Source organism: Coenobita brevimanus, chromosome 57 (assembly GCF_032717465.1).
Source record: "Coenobita brevimanus isolate Jiangsu-jjx chromosome 57, ASM3271746v2, whole genome shotgun sequence".
NCBI lineage: Eukaryota > Metazoa > Arthropoda > Malacostraca > Decapoda > Coenobitidae > Coenobita > Coenobita brevimanus.
Window position 1 is genome coordinate 3,173,642 of NC_137010.1, and position 19,697 is coordinate 3,193,338.

At 39.0% G+C, this 19,697-nt stretch overlaps 1 protein-coding gene across 1 annotated transcript in view; it reads right to left on the reverse strand.

Moving 5' to 3' along the window:
* The window catches only part of hob (bridge-like lipid transfer protein family member hobbit), a 66,675-nt gene extending 47,737 nt beyond the window's left edge, over positions 1-18,938 (reverse strand). Inside the window, exons 1-6 of the mRNA XM_080274314.1 lie at positions 18,411-18,938; positions 12,084-12,229; positions 11,074-11,200; positions 7,392-7,487; positions 4,867-5,034; positions 4,034-4,162 (exon numbers count right to left, since the gene is read on the reverse strand). Coding sequence (XP_080130440.1) covers positions 4,034-4,162; positions 4,867-5,034; positions 7,392-7,487; positions 11,074-11,200; positions 12,084-12,229; positions 18,411-18,938 — 1,194 coding nt within the window. The remainder of the gene's footprint in view (positions 1-4,033; positions 4,163-4,866; positions 5,035-7,391; positions 7,488-11,073; positions 11,201-12,083; positions 12,230-18,410) is intronic.
* Between the last annotated feature and the right edge of the window lie 759 nt (positions 18,939-19,697).

Sequence of the window (19,697 nt, forward strand, 5' to 3'; positions counted from 1 at the left end):
TTAGATGCTTTCCACAAATGTCAACAGGACAGAACCATTCTGTAAAACTTTGAATTTAAAAACAGGATGTAAACGTAGCCATGTACATTTCTAATTATACTAAAACCATCTGTTTCAAAAAATCCTTTTAACAAAACAACATCTCCCACCCTCAAGCTCACCCAATAACAGACGTTTCACCAAAACATTCAAATCTACTCTCTCAACATGTACAATCAAGAACTGCTGACATAACTGGGCCAACCTTTGTACCTCTGCCCCTTACAGAAATGGCTGAACTCATCTGATACTATATTCTGTGTGCTACTCAAATGTTGCCCAGTTTGTTATGATAACTACACACTTTTCTTTTTTCTGGAATATTTTATAGGAAGTAAGAATGAGTGATTCAACAAATTTTAAGCAATTCAACATACCAAGAAATATTTTGCATCTAGAGCTAGAGGGTCTGTCCAAACGCTGTCAGGTTAAAAAGGGGTGCCAATCCCTGGTTGTGCGCTTCTTCACACAGAATTCATCTGGCTAGCTCAATCTCTTCACAGTCCCTTAGACTCACCAACTTCCATACCTCTCTTCCTCACACTCATCCACCGTATCTCTCCACCTTCTCTTTGGACTGCCTTGCCTCCTCCCTCCTTCAAATTCAATCAGATATACATTTTTCACCACTCAATTTTCATCCATTCTCTTCACATGACCATACCATCTCAGTACACTCTCTCTGATTCTGGTGTCCACAGACTTCTTCACTCCGCATCTTTCATGAACCACATTATTCCATATCCAATCCATTCTCTGTGCTCCACATACATTCCTCAGCAGTCCCATCTCCACTGCTCTTACTCTTGATTTTTCATTTTCATGCCACACCATAGTCTCACACCCATTTGTTAAAGTTGGCACTAACACTTCTTCACATAAGCCTCGTGCAGCTGCAACAATCAAGCCTCTGTTTCCTGTCAAAGCCTTCATTGCACCAGCTACTTTCCTTCCTTGCGTCACTCTACCTTCTACTTCTTTTGCACATTTTCCTCTCTTCCGTATCACTGTACTCAGATATTTGAACTCTCTCACCAATTCCAGTCTCTCTCCATTCACTGTCACATCACACCGGGAGTCACCTTCTCTCTCAATAACCATCATATTCTCAAGGCACAACACTCACAGACATCTACAAACCTCTGCACTAGTCTACCAAGCTCTTGTCAGGTATTTGCATGTAGCACTGCATCATCAGCATACAACAAATTTGAGATATTCCATCCATCACCATTCATTACCAATGCCATCCCTCTCTCCATTACTTGTGTTTTTACTTCTCTCATCATCCCATCCATATACCATGGGGACATCACACAACCTTGTCACACGCCCACACTAATCGTGAACCATTCACTCAGATGCCCATTTACCCTTACACATGCCTCACAGCCATCACAAAAACTCTTAGCAGCACCTAACAGCTTGCCATCTACACTGTGCATGAGCAAAACCTTCCACACTCCTTCTCGGTCTACATATAACACAACTTGCAGGCCAGCCCAACATTACTTGGGTTAACAGGGTTAACTACCTTAATTATGACATACACATTTATCCTTTATATCAAAATGTCCACCTGCAATATTTCAGCATGAAGACAGAAAAGAAAACGTAAAATGGAAAATGGTCTGCTAGGAGCATCAACTTCTCTCCATCTGACCCCTAGGCATAAAAACATGGTGGGAAAAACCTGCTTTCCAGTATCTATATCTATGCAAACTTTCATCCCTGTATCTTGAAAATTGTTGCGTGCATAATGAACAAGTTTTGAGGGTCTTAACCCCTCCTCTCTCCCCAACCACATAAAATATAGTGGGAAAAAAAAAAAAAATATCCAGCTTGGACCCACCTGCAAATTTCAAAAATGAATCTTTAAATAAATAAAAGAATGAATAAAACAAAATAAGGGCAAAGGGGGACAGCTCTATATCCTGAAAAATGCAGCCATGCAAAAGACGGACAAAGTAAGAACTATAACATACTGAAACTAAGTCGGCTAAACTGCAAAGTTGCTAACAATAACCAACATCATTCTACCTCACTGTCATACTGTCTTACATAAATTTTAGGAGGAGGATCATCCTTAAGGGGGCAAGAGACATGAAAAAGGGAAAGCCAAGAGAAGATAATTAGTTCGAGACAGCACAAATTATACAACACACTAGCACTTTATAAAGCTAAGAAAATACTGAACTGCAAATCCAAGACATTACTGTATTCAATACATAACTACTCCAGTACAGTATGTTCACAAAATACAAGGACAGACCCCTACATCAGACAACTTCACAGATACTGGATTATGAACAACAATACAATGAGTGGCAGAGGGAAAGAAAAGAAGAGATGCTTTACATGAGACAAGTGGATAACAAAAGACTGCTATATTAACCCTCTCAGTCAGGACACCTTTAGCATTCTACTCTAGCTAGTCATATTATTTTATTCAGTTAAAAGTATGCCTTAGAAACCTAAAAGCATAACTGTTGGTACCACTAACCCTCTCACAGTCGACAGCTCTATTATTCTATTTCAGTTAGTGCCACATGATTTTACTGAGTGCGTTACACAAATTTGATAGTATTAATCATCAATAAGAATGATATGCAAAAAACTCTTTTAGAGAGGCAAGTATTCAGGAATAAAGTGCTTAGGAACCTAGTTACGGTGCATTAGGCAGAAAGGGTGTTGCTTGAGGCAAGGAGAGTCAAAGTGAGGATTATGGTCCTGAAACAAACACTATCAGTGTATGTCCACCAAGTCAGGTTATATGGAAAGGAGGACAAAGTCTGTGACTTACTAGCGCTGTGATGGTGGGCAGGGATATGATACTCTGAATGATGGAGAAGGGGAACTCAAATCCTGTGATGCACAATGCATGCTGGTTGTGGGGGGGTGGGGGGTCAATCACAAACAGCAGACTGAACACACATCAATCATGTGGTTCTGAAACTAATACTTAGTACATTCTAGTTCTGTAATCTAAGCAGAAACAAGCAAAACACTGATTAGTAACTGGTGGGGAGGATGTACCCCACAACACATCGTGTTTCCATCTGATATGACACTAAAAAGAAATATGGAAAATATATGGTGCACAGCTGAAGACAATAATATAGTTCCACATTTTAGTCCAACAATGATGAAGCTGTCACATAACATTTTGGAAAGTTTGCTGGGCTCTGAATATTGCATCACTGGATTTGAGTCTTTGTTCATTGTCTCACTAATTATTGTTGTGACGTTAGTTGACTTCCTAAGAAGAAGAGTGTGAAACCTTAAAAAAAAATAATAATAATATTATGACGGCTGCATACATTTCAAGCTAATACAATGGGGAAGTGAAGAAGAATGCATGGAACAGTGTTGGTGACATTGAAGTCCAGTTGGACTCAATACAGTGTGACCTCCCTCAACCAACAAACAAAATCTGTGGATGATCAAAAGCACCATCCATGCACAAAACACTCTGCTGGTGGATTAAACAGTAGCTAAAGCAATAAGGTAATAAAAAGTGTTCAAGTCTAGAAGAAAGATGACATCTGGAAAGAATGTGTGGGTAACTAAATGATTCACTACACAAATCTAAGCAAGAAGGGATGACTCTTGCTGACACATCAAGGAAAACACTGGATGGGGTCCTATTGGAAAGAGAGAGAGAGAGAGAGAGAGAGAGAGAGAGAGAGAAAAAATCCTCGAGAGGATCCTGAAAAAAAAAAAAATGGGGGTGGGGGGATCTCAGGGATTTGGGAATTGACAGGAATGCTGTGGGAGAAAGAAGCTATAAAGTAAATACTGGTGATCCAAACAAACCAAGGACTTGCCCTTTAAAACATATGAATGTATGTTAATATTTATCAAATCTACGTAAATACAAAAACCAGGGAATTTCTCACAGCAATACTGGACTGACTGAATGTGGCTCACTCAAAGAAAGCATGTTTTATTCCTTAACAACTACATAAAGACAAAAGCCAGATAAGTTTCTCACAGCTATATTGGACTGGTTGAGTGTGGCTCCCTCTATAGTGATTTTCTCAGCTGAAGCATGGAGGAGACACTCTGGCCACTTCTCCCTGAGGTACATCACACTCACACTCATGATGTGCATGCCAAAAAACTGTCAGGAGAATGAATGTAAAATTCACATAATTACCAGTATGCCAACAAAAGAAAAAAAACACACACAGAAAAAAATCATATTCCCTCTCCTTTATTAATGTAAAACTCTGATTCATAAATATCTTATGTAACAGTAATTTTTGTTGGAAACCTGCATTCTCCAAATTCTGGATTGAAATACAGCACAACTCTTAATTATAAAGCAATATATGGCACATTTATTAGTGCTAAAGAATAAGAACCATGTATGCACAAGCCTGACTTTAATATGTAAATAAAAAATGAGGCCAGCCATATGGTACTGTATAGTAAAGGTTACAACCTAAATCATACTTTGCCTGGCAAAGTATTGGGACCCAAGGCTAGGTAAGCTTGTAATATTTAAAGGCAGGACTAAGAAGCCAACAGGAAAATAAAAGCATGGATAAACAATTACCTGAGTAATGGAACTTCCTCTCTACACTGTATTGCTGAAGTCAAAAGCTTGCCAATAATCTTAACCTACTCTGCTTCCCATTTTCCTACGTTGGCTGATCTTACCAAGCTGTGAGAGGCTTGATATGTATCATGGCTGATTCTATATGATACAATGAAATAGAGAGCAAAAATGACAGAACTGATCCAAATGAGAAGTGGACATGGTGGAATAGTAAGCAAGTTTTTGTCGCTAATGTAATTAAATACTGTAATTCACGCCCCTACCTGTGCCAGAGTGACAATGGAGGGAGAGATACGCAGCTTGATGATTTGTGGTTCAGGCTGAAGCTGCTGTTGTACGTTTGCCGAGGCCTGTGCAAATATTGCCTCCACTCCCCCACTGCCCACACTATCACTCTGTACTCCTCCTCCTTTTCCTCTTCGCTCTGACACCTTTGGAGGGGAAGAAACCCGTTCAATACAGATATCTTTCTTTATTCTTGTCAGGATATCACCGGTCCATTTTCTTCAAAATTAAGAAAGACCTCCTGTAGTCAGAGAGTTAATTACTGATATATCAAAAACTTCCATGGAAAAAAAAAAAAAAAAAAAAAAAGTCTCCTAGACAGAACACAATAGTCTGGTGGTAGTAAGAATATAAAACAAATTATATCCTTGGTCTGAATGAGTTAACACCTTCACTACAAGGTCTCTCTCCTTCATAGGATTAAATCATCTGGCAGTTGCATGAGTAAAATATAAAAGCTACATCTGAATAACATTTAACAGTAACATAACAATGAGAGGAGTAATGAAGACTGATGCCACTTTCTTCACTACAAAAAATGTTCTCCTAGATTAATAAATTCTTAAATTTTCAATAGGGCGTGGCTGTAGAGGAAATGCAAATATAACACTGCATGGCTGGAAGACTGAGTCATAATGGCAGATGCATTGCAAAGCTGTGGGCCAATAAACTGGAAACATGAAAATGCTTCTAAATTTATTTGATCTAATAGAACCACATTAAATATTCATTATGAAACTGTCATTAGGTACAGTAACAGCGATCTACCAGCATACCATCACAGACACTACAATAAACACAACAGACTAACATAACAAAGGGAACACATTACTGTATCTTGATGACTGACCATTTAATAAAACTGAAGTCTTTTTTACTGTAATATTGTTATCTCCAAAAAATTTTATTAAGCTTACAAGACCGCTTTTACTGAATGGGCTGCAAACAACCTCCACTACTCCTTTTATTACAATGACACCTTCCTTCTTAGTTTAACTTCGTTACATCCAAGTTACTTTACCCAAAGGAGAAAGGATCACTTCCAAAATATAAAAATATTTTCAGTTCCTTTAAACATTATGAATTAATGTATTACAAGAAAGAAGATAACATGAAAAAGCACACACCAGTAAGTTTTAAACTGTTCACTATGAGGGATCTCTCAGGCTGAATAATATCTAGCAGTTGGGGATTTAAAAAAAAAAAATACTGAAGAGGTTTATGAAGATTGTTTCCACCCCTTCACTGCCAGATATCTATCATAAGCTGAATAAAATTATCTGGCAATGGCAAGAATAAATACTGTACAAAAGATGCCATTGCACTGAGAGGGCTAAGATCTGCTGTACAGTAAAACCTCAATATAACGGAGTTCAACGGACCGGAATTTGCTTTAATCGGAATTGAGGTGCTACCGACTAGAGTCTTATACAGTATACAGTCACTACTCGTTTTACGCTGATTCGGTATATGATAATTCGTTACAAGGATAACAGAAAAGTTCCACCCCCAAATCCGATTTGCGATGAATTTCCCGCTATGATGATATTGCCCTCAGAAAATTTCGTATGAAGTACCAGGCACACGCAAGGCAACAGTCGCTTGTCTCAGGCAAGATGGCAGCCCCAGCATGCAGAGCATTGTTTTGGTTCAGTTGCGGTCCCACCACCCCTTCAAAGCCCTGTCTTTACCACTCGTTCACGTGTGCCCCCCTGCTATCATCACCTCTCAGCCAAGCATCATGCTACAGTAGGCCTATACATTGTGTAGCACCAGGCCAACGTTACGCAAGTGTGACTGTTACTGTTGTGTTGTTGCAACGATTTACTGTACGTGAGTAACGCCGCCTGTATTGATGTGATAGTGTTTGTTTTAGTCTTGGAGACGACTTGATAGTGTTTGTTTTAGTCTTGGAGATGACTTGGACCGACACAGGAAGAGATTAAGGTGGGTTGTCATTTTTGTTTCAGTCTTGGGTAGGTGACTTTGGGAGGCTGAGTTGACGTAACCCCCCTTTTATAATATGTTTCAGAGTTTACGTAACCCCCCTTTTATAATATGTTTCAATCTCCCAATTTACGATAAAATCGTTATACGTTAAGGTATGACATGACGTAACCCCATCGTATAACGAGTAGTGACTACTGGAAAAAGTCTGATAAAGCCAGAAGCAGATAAATAAAAGATAAGTTTATCAGTGTACTGTACAGTACAGTATTACTATACATATAATATACCACTTGATTACTGTAGTGAATGTATAATACAGAACAGTACCACAATGGTAGTGAAAACAGTTAAAAAACCGCTGGTGCAATCTGGACAATATCTGATATATTGGAAAAAGTTCGGGATAGCAGAGGGAAGTCCGGATAACGCTTTCATTGGTATTTCGCTTTTTCAGAATGACTTGGGCCCCAATTAGTCCATTACAGTGAGGTTTTACTGTACAGTGAAGTATGTTAAGATAGTGCAACTGTACAAAAACCCCTGCAAAACTTACTTCTCTCTCAATTCGCACATCGTGAACCTTGATGGCAAATATTTTTCTCTCCTCTTGATTAAAAAGACTGCTTGTAGCTCCAATTCTCTCCACTTTCTGAAACGTAGTAAATGCTGATAAAATAATTACGTGTTTTTTACACACTGTAACATCTGAGTACGGTAATACTGTAAGAAACAAATACTGCTTTACAGCCAAAATGAGCTTCCAAAATCCTCCTCCTGTCAAAAACCAAACTGAGACCCAGGTGATCCATATAGGCTACAGTATCATAAATCATCATAGCATTATCTGATTCTCTGCTCCTTCCTGGAAACCCCCACAATTCCTAACCTATTTTATCTTCTGGAATGCTTTGCATCTTCCCAATAAGCACCCTACCATACACCTTCCCATGTATCCTCAACAGATTCCTTAGTGGAGCTTTGTTATTATCTCACCTTATGTACAGCTTTCTGTTACTTTCTCTGTATCACAAACTAGTTTGCACATTACAGTATGTACATTATGTCACCTGCATCTCCTAACCCATATCTAAACATTTCTCCTGTACCTCCAGCCACTCCTATTAACAACATGTGAATTTCCTCTGTTACTTGCTCCCTGGGCCCAGATGCACAAACGACCTTAAGGCTACACACGGTCTTAAGTCGGGTAGTTTAAGGCCATAGGTCGCTAAGGCCCACGCACAAAACACCTACAAGAGGGTAAGCCTTGGTAAGGCCACCTTAGCCGCTGAGCCTGGGTCAGAGCAGCCTTACCGTATTGAGACCCATAAACAAAGTAACTCCGATTTGATATTCTCTATAGCACAAACCAGACCAAACTTGTTATTATTTACCTCGGTATGGAGTTGATGGTTGCCTGTGAACTATATTGTGCTTTACGAAGGGAATGGAGGTTTCTTGGATCCACTGAACCCCCTTAACATAAATGATGAACGTGCAGTGAGACAATAAAGCCTCCTCAGGAGCGAATTCCTTTGTTTAATAGAACTTGAACCTCATACTGGGAGTATCACATTACACTCCCATGCCATTCTTGCCTACACAACAATTTTTTGCAACCCAGAGTTTCTACGCTAGTGGGAATTTTCAGAGTGTTGCTGGAGGGCTTATATTCAGCAGTCAAGTATATCCAAAATGATATCACATGTAACAGATGCTTTATACAGAAAATGACTGAGAAAAATTAAGATGCCCAGTGGTCTGCTAAGAAGGACAGAGACTAGAGGGTTTTCACAGAATAAATAAACTTTCTAAAGTGCCTGGGTCCCCATGGGGGGGTAGGGAAAGAATACATCCCCAGTATCCCTGCTTGTAAGGGGCAACTAAAGGGGGCTTTTTTGCCTCCAGTCTTTCTTTCCTAATTGTCCTCCTCTGTCTTCTGTCCAACCCCCGTTTCGTGATGTTTGCATGTTTCTTATGGTTCTTATTTTCCCTCTACTTCTACTTTGCCATGCAGCCACATTATGGATTGGTGATAATTCTTCATTATTCCTAACTTCCTAAAGTGCTTGGAGCAATGGATTGAACCCTCATACCAATTAAGGCTCCAGACCACAAAGAATATGTGTTTGTCAAATGCAAAGGGTTCCATTCACTGGATGTGCAAGTTGACCGTGACAAACAAAATGATAATGAGCTGTAATTACAGATATCCTGGCAGCACTCACACTGCCTATATCAGGGCTAACTCTAATCTCCACCAGCGATCTGAACCAAGGTGTCTATGGTGACAGTTTTCTGCTAGGTAACTGTGGTCTCTGATTACTTTGTGTGAAGTTAGGCAATGTTAGGCAAAACATGGCAAACATAATAAGGTCCCATTCATATTGCTATTTTGTTTCTTTACTTCTAAACCCTCTCATCTTACTAATGTTTTAAAGGTTGTGTGGGTGTAATGCTCTTCAACATTAATATTGGGACATCTTTTCATTGCACCAGACAAAGTTTTCAATTAATTGCCAGTACTTCACATGCTTGTCCTTGACTGTTGTGTTCCTTGACTGTTGTGTAAATGTTACCGGCATTGTGTAAAAATAAGGTATTGTATAGAATGGCTAGGTATTCTACAGAATGTCTAGCATTTTTATGGCAAAGTATAATATAATAAACAACAGGGGGTTAGGCTGGGATAATCTAGGTTAAGTTTGTTAGGTTAGGATAGGTCAGGTTAGGTTAATTTAGAATGCTATGTTAAGGGTTTACCTAAATCAACTTAACCTAACCTATCTTAATCAGACTATCCCAGCCTAACCTAACTGCAGCCTAAATTAACCTAAAGTACTGAAATGACTGATTTCAAAGTTTGCCGGTTTGCTGCAGTTTGGTCATTTCTCACAATGCCTAAAACAAACACGGTAATCTACAGAATACCAAGGAAATGTATACAGATGATTTTATCTTATACCTAGTCTTGAAGTTTTAGGCATCGCATAGTTTACCTAGGCATTCTATACAATGACAGGTTTCCCACTTTGCCGGTAACATAAACACAAGCCCTTGCCTCTCATCCCTAGCTGATTCATGAAGGTCTGTGATTGGCCCAGTGTTTCTGTGTTCTGCCATCTGACTGGTTGGCAGGGTCTCAGCTGATGCACTACGATTTCCCCCAAAACATTTCCTACAGTTCAGGCTAGCCTTAGCTATGGCCAATGCACGAAACATAAGTCAGTCTTAAGACAAGGCAAGGGGTCATTGTGCATGGGCCTTAGAGGCAGCCATAGGGCTGCCTTCAATTTTTCATATAAGGCCAGCCTTAAAGTTGCCATCTGATGGAGTTTTGTGCATCTGGGCCCTGTTCTACAGCTGTACCACAATCCTTATTCATATCTAGGCAAGTGCCAGTAAGTGTTCTGCTGCTGCAGGTGCAATTTGCTCCATCTCTCAGCTACATCATCCTCAACCTCTAGCACACCAGCAACCAACTTCCAAACTCATCCTCCTACACTAGCATCCAAACTCTGCTTCCCACACATTTTAATTCCAAACACTGCTTCCCACACATTGTAGTTCCAAACTCTGCCTCCCACCCAAGCATCTAAACTCTAGACTCTGCCTCCCACTCCAGCATCCAAACTCCAAACTCTGCCTTCCACTCCATCATCCAAACTCCAACTCTGTCGCCCCCATACTGATTTTTATTAATTTTTTTACTACAGTATGGTATATAACAGCATATCATCTTATTATATCTCAACTGATCACTATCTTCTGAACTTACCACCAACTTTCTTCCTGGCCTCTTTTGTTCCTGTTTCCTTCTTTCTCATATTTGTTGTTGCATTTTTTTGTAGCATACTTCATGGCTTTTTTTTTTTTTTTTTTTTTTTTTTTTTTTTTTTTAAGCTAAATCTTTATCACTATTAAAGCCATGCATTGCCTCTCTTCTTACCCTGTTTCACCATTTTCTTACCATAATTTTAAAACAAACTAATAAGATATTGAGATGATGAACATCTTCATGGACTGACATTGATATAATCAGGTGGTGTCATAAAATGTTCCTCAACTCCCTCCCTATCCTACAAAAGGAGCATGGTGAACAGCAGGAGATGGGCAGCTTTAGTTTCAGTCTACTGGGTTCATGTTCAGAAGAGCCTAGGGCCACACCAACAACAGCATAATAACAAATACTAGTTACAGTAATACTGGACTGGTATGGTATGGTATAAACGTACAATACTTAGCCCTGACTTCTTGATGAACACATCCTCGAAGCTTAGCCGGAAGAGAGAGATCCTCCCTATCTTGATCTCTGTCTGGTATTTGGCCACGATGAGCCATGACAACAAGCGTGGAACACCTCTGTCAACAAGGGATTACCACAATATCATCTTGACAGACATGCTTAAATCATGATAAGGAAGTCAAGCCTCTAATTTCTAAGAAATTTAGGAATGCACAGAGTTATTAAAATTTATGAGCCTGGACCTCACATTACAGAGTGCAGTCAACACTGTTAGAGAAAGGCTGGACACTTTTTTACTTGAACACTTACTAACTCAGATTAGAGTGTATTGGTGCTACCTCCCTTTCCTTGGCGGAAGCAACCTAGGTATATAGACAGACAGATAGATATCACATTTCTGCAACTCTGAGGCATTATTTAAATGAAAATTGGTATTGTTCACCACCTGTATGGTGATGGCAACATATTTTCCCCTCATGTCTGTGCAAAACCATACTATAAGTACTCCTAAACACAACTTTAACTGGTAAGAAAATAAAAAATTCTAATGAAAATTAAGCCATAACTGGGTTAAAACATCTACCCTTTCCTTACATACCCTGACACATCCATTTCTAATTCCATTAGTGCAGGAGCCAGACAGTTATTATGTGGAAATAAAATTCCATGGTTATTTTAAGTGATCAAGAGTAAAGCTACAAACTATATCCTAAGTTGCAGCTATGACTCATGAAAATCTTGTCACTTCGACACTTTGACAGCTGGCTTCCATGAAAGACAGCTTATACTATCTATTAGATCATTCTGATTACTTAGGAAATCTAAACTTCAGTGGAAATAATGTTCCGAACCTTCACTACTCACTATACGATATCATTCATGAGCAAAAAAAAAAAAAAATAATAATAATAATTACCTTATCGTGAAAATGTCAGTTGCGATAAAATTTGATCTAGCCTAACCCTCCCACCCAATGATCCTTTTGTAAATGCCACTCACCTTGTTATTATGTAGTATATGTAGTACAGGGCCCCAACTACCACCAAAGCAGTGTACAGAGGACTCATATTAGTGGTTCTGTCATGATGTTGTGCCACGAAAATATTTAACGAAATTTTATCAGCAACTCCACCAGCCAGATTCCTCTGTTGTGGTTACGTGGGAGAACTCGGTGTGATGAGATCCGGCAAAGCCTCTGCTGAAGGTAATCAATCAAGAAAAAAAAAAATGATATTGCTTTACATTATATATTACATTGCTGCGTTATTATTATTCGCTGATATTGCCCTCATGAGCTTGTGTGACCATTATTCCCTGAATATAGTTTCTAACTCGGCTGCATTAGAGCGCCAAATTTGAAAGTCTGGACGCTGATGCAGTTTTACAAGGAGAGAATCTATGATGAAATGTCGATAACTGACTGATTTTATTCTACATTGTATGCGCGCGCGCGCGCACACACACACACACACACACACACACACACACACACACATATATATATATATATATATATATATATATATATATATATATATATATATATATATATATATATATATATATATATATATATATATATATATATATATATATATATATATATATATATATATATATATATATATATATATATATATATATATATATATATATATATATATATATATATATATATATATATATATATATATATATATATATATATATATATATATATATATATATATATATATATATATATATATATGTCATCATCATCCATTACAAGCCCACTGTTGAACAAAAGGCCTTCTCCAACATTCTTCACAAATTCCTTGACTGAGCCAATCTCTGCCATGTTTTCCCTGCAAATTTCTTTATCTCATCTCTCCACCTCCTGTCTGGCCTTTTTCTGCCATGCATACAATCTTTTGGTGTCCAGTCAGTCAGCCTCTTGCTCCATCCTTGCTACATGGCTTGCCCGCCTCCATTTCAGTTCTTTTATAACTTCTATAATGTCTTTGACTTTAAGTCTGCTGCCTCATGCAAGTTGATCTTTTCCTGTCTCATAAAGATATTTCCACCATTGACCTTTTCATTGCTCTCTGAGAACGGATTAGGTTTTCCATCGATATTGCTGGTTTCCAGGTCTCACAACTGTATGTCATAGCTAGAGTTATACATTTGTTATACATTTTTCGTTTCATACATATTGGCAAGCTACTTTTCATGTCTCTGTGTTTACGAAGGATTTTCATTCAATTGTACTGCGTCTTTCTATTTCACAATCATGGTTTTCGTTAATTTTAGTACAGGATTTGCCCAAAGTGATTGTATTCCTTGGCTTCAAGAGTTTCTTCACTTATTCTGATGATGGTCTTTGATGTATGTAGATTAAACATTAGTTTTACGCTGGTGCATCTTTAGCCCTACCTTCAGACTTTCTCTATTCAGGGCATTTAACATTTCTTGCAGTGTCTCTGCTTTTTCGGAGATTAGGACAATGATATCTGCAAATCTTAAATGGTTTAGCTTTTCTCCATCAATGTTTACTCCTTTGTTTTCTCAGTCTAGCTTTCTGAAAATACTTTCTAGGCATGTATATAATTTTGGTGAAACTGTATCTCCCTGATGCACGCCCTTCTCAATCTTAATTTTTTCCAAGTCTTTATGTAATTTTAACTGTAGCAGTTCCCTCTTTACAGTTTATATGTTTTCGAGCAGTTTTACAATGTTCTCATTTACTCCTTGTTCTCGCAATTTTATAATTGCTAGGTGCTCCAGTGAGTCAAAAGCATTTTCATAATCAACAAAGACTAAGCACAGTGGTTTATTACAGTATACTGTACTGTATTCTGTAGTTTTCCCAATTATATATATAGTAATGTTTTCGTTTTTGAAGCCTCCAACATGCTTGCATGCGTCAGCCTTGGTCACCCAGTGGTAGCTTTTCATGCTGCTAGATCTCTGGCAGCTTCCCTATTTAGTCCCTTAAACCTGAGGTCACACTCAATGACCTCGTCCCAGGTCTTTTTCAGTGCATAAGAGATGTAGTGGTATTAGACGTAGACTGCTAGATAATGCTGATTTCATGTATGTGGTGTGTTGGGGAGAGTTTGTGGAGATTCCCAGGTGTGAAAATTGAACTTGCTGGTGAGTCTCTTGAGTGTGTGGAAGAGTTTTGTTATTTGAGAGGCATGTTATGTGCTGCAGGTGGGGCTGGAGTTAGCTCTGTGGCTAAAGTGAGGAGAGGTTGGAAGTTCAGGGAGCTGTTGCCTCTCCTGACACTGAGAGGGCTCTCCCTCTGTGCTAAGGGATGTGTATGTGTGGCATGTGTTAGGAGTGTAAAGCTGTATGGTAGTGAGACCTGGGTAGTAAAAGAAGAGGATATTCGGAGGCTCAAACGTACAGAAATGACAGTGATTAGGTGGATGTGCAGTGAATCCTTGAGTGCAAGGCCTGGGAGAGCTAGGTTTATGATGGAAGAGTTGAGAGGTTGGATGGAACTAGAGTGTATTGGTGTTGTGATGAGGAGAGGTAGATTGAGACAGTTTGGGCATGTGGAGAAGACAGGGGATGATAATTGGATGAAGAAAATGAGAAGTGTTAATGCTGGGGATAGGGTAGTGAGAGGTAGACCGAAAAAGACCTGAGATGAGGTCACTGAGTGTGACCTCAGGGTTAAGGGACTAAATAGAGACCTCGGACGAGGTCATTGAGTGTGACCTCAGGGTTATGGGACTAAATAGAGAAGCTGCCAGAGATCGAGCAGCATGGACAATCACCATTAGATGACCAAGGCTGACTATGTTGGAGCCTTCAAAAATGAAAACAACGATGCCCACTGTCTGCCAGTAAAGGGTCACACCACCTCCAGGTAACATTTTTCAACTTAGGAATAAAAAAGTCTCATACAGAAGGGCTTAAAATGAGTCCTGCATTACCCAGGCTAGTGGAATGTATCTGTTACAGTGCCAGACACCCCCCCTTAACTTCACACTGTCTCCTCACATTACCACACAAGGTCGGATGCAATCACCAAAATTAGCATACTGCCCATAGAAGCAATGTAATTCTTTGCATTTTGGTGTGTTTGCTGGTTAAGTAGTGAACTATATTTTTAAAATTCTTTTATATTATTCTAATTTAATGAATTACAATAAAAATATTGCTGAAATAGGACATGCACCACAATTTTTCAGCAATACTTCAAAAGTCTTTGCATAGCTCACAAAAGTAACGATACACACACACACACACACACACACACACACGTCACTGGCACCCAAAATGACAAGTGTTTGGGGGAAACTGAGCAAATACAATATGGTTTCCACCACATTGTGGAGACCATAAAAATTAGTCATCACTGAGAAACTGGGCTTAAACATTAAGCTTACCCCACATATTAAGGTATGGTGTTAACTATAAGAATTAGCACATATTCTTATAGCAGCAAGCAGGAGAGAGAAAGAGAAAGAGAAAGAGAGCGAGAGAGAGAGAGAGAGAGAGAGAGAAACATTCATCTCATGTCATTCATCTTCATCATCATCATCTGGACCTCCTCTCCCACCCTAGGGAAGGGCGAGGAGTAACACTGTCCAGACAGCCCAAATTTGCCCAATCCAATGGGCTATGCTTCCATTCACTCATCATTCAAGCCCCCGGAATCCACAATCATGGCAGTTGTTTCAGAGAGCTTCTTCTCATGTGAATAGTTACAGTAACCTAACTTTCTGCTCAGCTTCTTAAACAGTATCATTACCAATGATAAAATCTCTGGTGGCCTTTGCTTATGATGTCACCAGCCCACCAGAAGCATAAGAGTTGGAAGCAAGCCATCAATAATCAGAATGTAGTTTGTGTCACAGTACAGCACCTTGATAACATGATGGAAGCACCCACTCCTTCAAGCTGAATCCCACATTAAACCCTTCAGGGCATATGGACATCAGGAGGTGAGAGCTCAGTGGCAAGTTTAACTACTAAGTAAATGGTCATGTTTGATACAATTCCAGGGAAGTCGGATGAATAAGTTTTCTATTAATTTTATCTTCACAATGAACTTCACGTAATTTCATTTTAACCCTTGAATTTTTTTTTTTTTTTTTCAATAGCTGTGCTTCCATGCAGCTCCATCTAACTTGGGAAAGCCCTCTCATACTGAAGAGTTACTGAATGCTAGACATAACCCTTATTTTTCCAAAAGTCTCCCCTAGACTGGATAAATTTGCCTGGTTGTAGAAAGCATAAAATAATATCCATGGGCAGAGGTGGTAAACCCAAACATTACAACAGGTCACTGTGTGCCTAAAATGAATCCACCCAATCACCATAACAGGTCTCTATATGGTTAACATGAATCACCACCCAGTCACTACAACACATATGGCTAAAATGCATCACATCCCAATCACTAGAACAGGTCTCTATGGCTAAAATGCATCACCTCCCAGTCACAACAATAGGTCTCATTCTATGGCTAAAATGAATCACTACAACAGATCACTCTATGGATAAAATGAATCATCCGGCAGTTGCAACAAAAAAATGTCACTGTACTCAAGAGATTAATAGATACTCTTTCTGATTTCTTCACTGCGAGTGGGATTTTGCTTGCTTTTATGTTTGAGACCAATGGATATGCTAGCAAGCACAGGTCCTGTCACTTGTAAGCAGCTCTCCATGTGTCACAATCCTGAGTCATTTTCCTGATTAATCCCCAAGCCCAGAGATGAATGACATCATCTTACCTTAGCAAGAATAAATATAGCAGTCACTTTAGTGCTGAAAGATTTTATACCATTACTACCCCCGGGCTCCTACGCTCCTCATGGGGCAATGTAGGATTGGATGATGGATGGATGAGTGACATCAATTCTGAAAGAGGTATCCTTCATCATAGTACTGAAAACTTTTATACTATTACATCAATTCTTAAAGAGATATTCTATATCATAAAGGAGACAAGGCAGAGTACATGCAACCACCATCATATGATAGTAGTGTTACCTGTACCCAAAAACTGATGATTACATGCCTGACTATAATTATGAAGTATAGCAACACATCTGGTATACCTGGGTTTTAACAGAAATACATTTGGGGGGATCATCAAAGTCTATCCTGCAGTTAGTTTTTTTTTTCACAATTCTAATTAAGAAATGAACATTACCATTCCAATGAAACATGTAACATATGCCAATGCATTACTAGATCTACATACAGGCAATACCGATACATATGCTTGTTTGTAAAACCACTCAATCATCCACAGAAATCAAATATGTAGGCAAACAATAACATCACTGTGCTGTATAACCCACTCGGGCCGAAAGCTAAGAGCAATGCTACATATTGTATGTGACCACAAAATTTTTAGATAACTAGTGAAAGAGTGTACCAGTATGCTTAAAAAAATAAAATTAAAAATGTATGTCTTCAGCACTATACTCACATCTCAGATCAAATGCCAGTGCAGATTATGGTGGAAAGGTTAACTGGTGATGAACTGAATGTCACCCTTGTACCATACATTACTAAGTCTCTACATGATTACCCTATACAACAGTTGCTCTTCTCATATCTATTCGCTCTTATATAATTACCTACAGTCTAAAACCTTTTGATATTTTATTAATAACAACCATTTTTTATACTAAAATACTGCATAGTACAATTAATAAAATTATGAGTCAAATAACTGCCAATTTCTAACCACAGCTGCCTGAAAATGTCATTAAATTGCCAGAGGATAAAATGATATAACTGGCTCACTACGAGATAAACACTGGTGTATTTGCAAGAGGAAAGATGAACGAAAATACCAGTGCTATGAATGAGAACTCATCATCTCAGATGACTTGATCCCTCCTGGGAAACCCTGAACAGGGGATGGCCCAACTGAACCACCTCCAGGCTACTTTATCCTCACATAGCTCTCTCTCTTTCTCTCTCTCACTCTCCTAAATACTCCTCTTCCTCTTCCTTTTCTGTCATCATTATAGAACGAGAAGATAAACCTAGTAAAAACTGTCCTCTTTCTATATCGTTTTCACCACCACCATTATCATTAAAAAAAGTTTCCCCGGTTTCTTCATCATTATCACCTCTACCATTATCATTGTTGTCAACACTCTCGTCATCATCACAAATATGCTGTGTTAATTCATGTTTCCTTAAGTAATCCTTCCTCAAAAACTTTTCCCCACAGTACGCACACTCGTATTTTTTTACCCCCATGTGAATCCTCATATGTTGGCTTAAAGTACTCTTTCGGGTGAATTGCTTGCCACATACATCACAATGACATTTGAATCCCAAGTGAATGTCCCTGTGACGTACCAGGGTGCTCTTGTCTGCAAAGCATCTGCCACACATTTCACATTCATGGCTCTTGATGCCACTGTGGATAATTAGGTGCCGGGTGAGTGTGCTCTTGTCAGCAAAAACTTTATTGCAGTCATTACACTGGTAGCTTCTGATTCCTACAAGAGTGAGGGTTCGTTTGGTACCTGTGTGAATGCGGGTGTGTTTGGTAAGGTGACTCTTTTCCGTAAATCGTTTGCCACATTCCTCACACACATGGTTCTTCTCACCCTTGTGGATGAGGAAGTGCTGAGAAAGGCTGCTTTTACGAGTGAATTTTTTGCCACATAATTCACACATGAAGTTGCGTACACCTGCATGGGTGTTCTTGTGCTCAACAAAATGGCTTTTGTGGGAGAACCTTTTGCCACATGAGTCACACTCCAGGTCTGTGACAGAGTTGTGGATAACCGCATGGCGCTTGAGGTCACTCTTCCTACTATACCACTTGCCACACACCAAACACTCATGCTGCTTGTGCTTCGTTTCCTGTACCACATCCATAATGGTATTTACGCTGGTCTCTTTAACTGCCAGTGTCCTTCAAGCATATTTTTCAAATATTGCACTGCAGCACTATCCTGTGAAACATAATATAGGTACTTTGCACCGCTGTTACTGACAATGACAGAACTCTTAGTATTATCCATTACAAATAATTACAGTACCACATCCCTATCTAAGCAAACTGGAGTACATTCACAAATGTGATGAGTAAAACAACATACAGTATATTTTACGTATGGTTCTCGCATGGGTGCTCCATATACAGTATTATAAAGTTAAAAGAAACCACATTGGCTGTCTCTTAGCCTTTCCAGTCTAAAGTATAAGGATTTAAGTTTTCTTCTCTATATACTGTGCTGTCCTTTTTCCGGCTGAGGAGGAGGAGTTCAGGACCTGAAATATAGACTGCAATTACTCTCAGTATTAGAACTACAGATTATATTAAAACTTGGAGAAAAGCATTTATATTTATGACCTCTGAAGACACTTTCCTAGAGGAAGAGTGCTAAAAACGTTGACTGATGACTGAAAGTTCATGAGAATTATTTCAGCTGTGGTAATGTAACAAAGGCATGAGAAATAATTCCACCTTGTGCAGTGTTTGTGATAAGTGGGTACATAAGAGATGTAGTGGTATTTGAGGTAGACTGCAAGATAATGCTGATTTTGTGTGTGCAGTGTGTCAGGAAAAGCATGTGGCTATTGCCAGCCGTGAAAGGATTGAATGTGCTGGTGAGTCTCTTGACTGTGTGGAAG